Source organism: Rhincodon typus, chromosome 2, assembly GCF_021869965.1.
Source record: "Rhincodon typus isolate 14 chromosome 2, sRhiTyp1.1, whole genome shotgun sequence".
In the NCBI taxonomy this organism is placed as follows: domain Eukaryota; kingdom Metazoa; phylum Chordata; class Chondrichthyes; order Orectolobiformes; family Rhincodontidae; genus Rhincodon; species Rhincodon typus.
In genome coordinates, this window is record NC_063333.1 from 120,851,179 (window position 1) to 120,856,615 (window position 5,437).

Sequence of the window (5,437 nt, forward strand, 5' to 3'; positions counted from 1 at the left end):
AAAGTAGGTTGAGCAGGAAAAGATCTCACAAATGAAGTGTAATGTGGAAAATGTAGAATTGTCCATTTTAACACTATTATAAAACATATTATCTATATCATGAGAGCCTGGAAAGCTCTGAGATGTAGAGTGATCTGAGTGTCCTATGCATAAATCACAAAAGTTTACCATGCAGGTACAGCAAGTATTTGGGAAAGCTGATAGAATGTTCTCATTTAGCAAGAGGCACCCAAAGACGAACATCATGCTTTAATTTTACAGGGCTTTTTTTGAGACCATATCTAGAGCACTGTGTACCGTATTAATTTCATGATTTAAGGGAGTATGCAAATGCACTGAAAGTAGTTCAGAGAAGGTTTACTAGACTAATACCTGTAAGGGACAAGTTGTTTTATAAAGAAAGATTGAATAAGCTAGGCATGTATCCAATGAAGTCAAGAAGACTAACAGGCAAATTGCTTGAAATATAAGATCTTCAGGAGTCTTGACAGGATCAATACTGAAAGGTTATTTTCTCTTGCGGGAGATTCTCGAACTAGGAGGTTACTTTTTCCAAAGTAAGGACTCACCAATTTAAGAAAGACACGGATTTTTTTTTTTTCTGAGGGTTATGAGTATTTAGAAGGACTTCTGCAAAAGGCAGTGGAAAAATAATCTGAAAAATTTTCAGGCAGAGCTAAATGGATTCTCGAAAAGAGGATGAAAGGTTGTCATGGGGAGTTGGGACTGGGTAGTTATCAGATTAGCCATGATCTTACCAAATGATGAAGCAGGTTTGAGGGGTCAAGTAGTCTACTCCTCTTCCCAACTGAAGACAGTAAAGATTGCAGATGCTGGAAGCTAGAGTCAATAAATGTGGAGCTGGAAAAGCACAGCAGGTCAGGCAGCATCCAAGGACCAGGGAAGTCAACGTTTTGGGCCAAAACATTTTGTCAGGACTTGGGAAGGGTTGGGGAGCCCAGAAATAAATAGAGGAAAGGGGGTGGGGTTGGAGGGAGGGTAGGTGGGATGGAGATAAGTGGATGCAGGTGGGGGGTTATTGTCGTTGGTCAGTGGAAAGGGTGGAGCAGAATGGTGAGTAGGAAGACGGACAGGTTGGGGGTGGAGAGATATTGAAGTTGGTGATACAGGTGGGGGGTTATTGTGGTTGGTCAGTGGGAAGGGTGGAGCGGATAGGTGAGTCGGAAGATGCACAGGTTGGAGGTGGAGAGATTTTGAAGCTGGCAAATTCAATATTCAGGCCATTGGGGTGTAAGCTCCCAAGGTGAAATATCAAATGTTGTTCCTCCAGTTTATGTTTGGCCTCACTCTGACAGTGAAGGAGGCCAAGGATGGACGTGTCACCAGGGGAATGGGAGGGGGGAGTTAAAGCAGATGGCAACCAGAAGGTCAATTGATTGGTCTGTGCAGAGCGCAAGGGCTCAGCAAACCGGTCCCCATAGAATCCATTTGGTCTCCCGATATACAGCAGACCACATTGGGAGCAACAGATACAGTAGATGAGGTTGGATGAAGCGCAGGTGGATCTCTGTCAGATTTGGAAGGATTGTTTGGGGCCTTGGACGGAGGTGAGGAGGGGTTGTAGGGGCTGGTGTAGCACCTCCTGCGGTTGCAGGGAAAGGCACCAGGTGTGGTGGAGAGGTGGGTGGAGATGTGGAGCTGACGAGGGAGTTGCGGAGTGAACGGTCCCTGCGGAAAGCTGACTGGAGTGGGGAAGGAAATATCTTTTGGGTGGTGGGGTCTGATTGTAGGTGGCAGAAATGTCAGAGGGTGATGTGTTGTATTTGGAGGTTGGTGGGGTGGTATGTGAGGACCAAGAGGACTCTATCCTTTTTGTGGTTTGGGGGAGAGGATTTGAGGGCAGAAGCATGGAAAATGGCGGTGACACTGTTGAGGACATCCTTTACACAGGAGAGGGGAAACTATGGCCCCCTCAAGTAGGAGGATATCTGGGAAGTCCTACACTAGAAAGCCTGATCCTGGGAGCAGATGCGGCAGCGGCAGAGGCAGAGGAATTGTGAATATGGGATAGCATTTTTTCAGGAGGGTGGATGAGAGGAGGTTTAGTCAAGGTAATTGTGGGAGTCAGTGGGTTTGAAGTGGATGTCAGTGGTGAGTCAGTTACCAGAGATGGAGACGGAGAGGTCCAGGTCCTCTTCCTAATTTGCAAGTTCATATGTAAAGTATCACTGATATTTAAGCTTAAGGAAAATATATGATCGCTTTTTTTCTGGTCAGGTCACCATACAAAAGAGTTGGTTTGCTTAATAAATAGCTCAAAATAACACTGATTAACATATTTATTTGAATAAACTAATACAAATTGTTTGCTATGGTTTACAGTTCATAAATATCTATGATATTGCACTAGTTATGCACTCAGTTTTATGCTATTTGTACTTCCTGATCTCAACTGTCGCTTAAGTTTTTCGAATAGAACATGGCTGAAGTTACAAAACTGTTTGATGCACTTTACTATACAAAATAATATATTAGCTGTAATGATCACAGCTAGGTCTCACATACAAAAATACTAACTTCAAGCAGAGTGGCAAAACAATCATGAAAAAATATTGAAAGATTCACTATTTGTAAACTTTACTGAGTGAGCAAGTCAAAAAAAGTGTCAATGAAATATGACAACAGTAACAAATGAATACAAAATTGTTTAAGTGACAGGAAACAAGAGCAGTGGTCAAGAGATGTTCTTCATAAATGTACTGCAGTTTCCAGGGGATGGTATTGGGACCTTTCATCTTCCTGATAGATAGCTTGGTGTACAGGACACAACTTCAAAATTTTCCAATGATACAAAACTTGGGAATACTGTAACTAAAAGAAGTATAGTATAGAATAGAAATACAAAAGAACACAGACTGGTTGGTGGAATGGGTGGACAGGTGGCAAATGAAATCTATTACAGAGAAGTATGAAGTGTTTAATTTTGCTGGGAAGAAAGTAAAGAGACAACGTTAAAAAAAAGTACAATTCTAATAGGGGTGCAGGAGCAGAAAGACATCGATACATGTAGGCATAAATCATTGAAGGTGGCAAGCTAGACTGAGGGAGCATTTCATAAGGTAATCATGATGTAGAGGCACCCATGTTGGATTGGGCTGGACACGGTCAAAAATCACACAACACCAGGTTATAGTCCCAACAGGTTTATTTGAAATCACAAGCTTTCAAAGTGCTGCCCTGGTGAAGGAGTAGTGCTCTGAAAGCTTGAGATTTCAAATAAACCTGTTGGACTGTGACCTGGTGTCATGTGACTTTTGACCTTTTCGTAAGGCAGACAGCATTCTAAGCTTTACTATTAGGGGAATAGACTATAAAGGCAAGGAAGTTACATTAAACTGGTTCATGACATTGCTTGGAGTATTGCACCCATTTCTCAGTTTCCGGCTTTAGGAAAGATGAAGAGATTAGAGAGTGTAAAAATGATTCATAAGAATATTTCCAGGGATGACAAGCTTGAGGTATAAAGATTGATTGGCTAAATTAGAACTATTTTCCTTGGAGAATAGAGAGTTTTATTTAAAATCATGCGGGGTCCTAACAGTGCAGATAAAGGAAAAAAAATGTTCCCACTAGTTTAAGGATCAAGAACAAGAGGGTATGAATTTAAGATATGTAATTAGCAACAGAAGTACAAGTGATACAAGGAAAAGGATTTTCAGGCAGTGGGTGATTATCATCTAGAACGCATTGCCTGAAAGTGCAGTGGAGACAGGATCAATTGAGCATTCAGGGAAGAATGGTACCTCAGTGGTTAGCACTGCTGTCTCACAGCACCAGGGACCCAGGTTCAATTCCACCCTCGGGTGACTCTCTGTGTGGAGATTGCATATTCTCCCCGTGCCTGCATGGGTTTCCTCCACGTGCTCTGGCTTTCTCCTACTGTTCAAAGATGTGCAGGTTTAGGTGGATTGGCCATGCCATAGGGATAAGGTTGGGGGCGTGGATCCTGGTAGGATGCCATCTGGAGGTTCAGTGTGAATTCGATGGGCTGAATGGCCTGCTTCCACACTGTAGCGATTCTATGATTCTAATTAGCCTTTTATCCGAAAAGGAAAAATCTACAGGGCTCCATGAAGGTGGGGAGTCGTATGAAGTAAGAAGAGCCCAGGAGAGACAGCACACACACAATGGGCCAAATGCTTCTTTTGCCCTGCAAAAATTCTGATATTCCATGATACATCAACGGTTTCTAAACAGAAGAAAAAAAATCTCTGGTCTCAAATGTTTCTATTTAAAAATAAAGAGGCTCTCAAAGGACAGATCGCAGTTGGTCCTAAAATTGGCCAACAGAAAAGTGAATTCATTTCAGGTATATCTCCCCGAATTTACCAAGTACATGTAGTTTTCAGATTTCTTTGTTCAGAAATAGAACAGAACAATTTATGTTTCCTTTACCAGCTTCAACAGTAGATAAATGATTTATAAGTGGTGATTCACTTGATGATTGTGAACATACAGGACGAGGCTTCATGCAGTAGCTGTGATTCTCTCGGGATGATTGCTTGCAGAAGTGTAAAGGTTTCAGCTTTTCTATAGAGATTTTGGTTACAACTTGCAAACTGTCTTGGAATTACACTGCTTGTATAACTGAACAATGCCAGAAAATACAATTTGACTTTCACACAAGGAAAAATAAATTTTGGATCTCATAGATAAAGAAAGACAGGTATAAGTATGCAATCAATACATTGTCAGGTATGAATTATAACTTCATCTCTTCTCTTATATCAACCTTTGTTGTAGATAAAAGAATGAAGATTAGTTTACTGAGATTAGGCAATTTAACCTTGATCTTTCTCCCAATAAAGTGTAAAAACAAATGAATGCATATAACAAAACCAACATTGAGCTGAAAATTCTACATGTGCATTTTGAAAAAATCATATAACATTTTCTGAATAAATAATCCTGTTAGTGTAGAGTTCTAACTTTTCAGAAAACATCAAGTCTGGCTTTCAAGGCAAACACATATTTAGGTTTCTTCATTTCATAGTAATGTATGCAATTACATACACTTTAATAAGTTTAGAGTCTGTTTTTAAGACTGCAGTTGAGACACTGCCAAAAAGTGACAACTTCTTTTTAAGTACAGTAAAATGATAACACAGATCATATGAGGACTGTACACAAATGTGTTAAGCATCACTTTCAGATAGCTGAGGAAACCTTGACATAACCCAAATTGCCTACAAATGCATTCTAAAAAAACCCCATGAAGTGTCCAGATCTTGTACAGTAACAGGCACTGAAAAACATAGGGAGTTAGCTCTGCATAACTCAGTACTCTTTCTCTGCTTAGTGCATTGCCTTTGGAGAGGTTTCCATATTATCAATGCAGTTAAATATTAACAGTGATAATAGGAACTGCAGATGCTGGAGAATCTGAGATAACAAGGTGTAGAGCTGGATGAACACA

The 5,437-nt window shown here is 40.6% G+C and overlaps 1 protein-coding gene across 1 annotated transcript in view; it reads left to right on the top strand.

The window, feature by feature from the left end:
• Positions 1-1,875: 1,875 nt before the first annotated feature.
• The window catches only part of LOC109911303 (threonylcarbamoyladenosine tRNA methylthiotransferase-like), a 401,376-nt gene continuing 397,814 nt past the window's right edge, over positions 1,876-5,437 (top strand). Inside the window, exon 1 of the mRNA XM_048608917.1 lies at positions 1,876-1,937. Coding sequence (XP_048464874.1) covers positions 1,876-1,937 — 62 coding nt within the window. The remainder of the gene's footprint in view (positions 1,938-5,437) is intronic.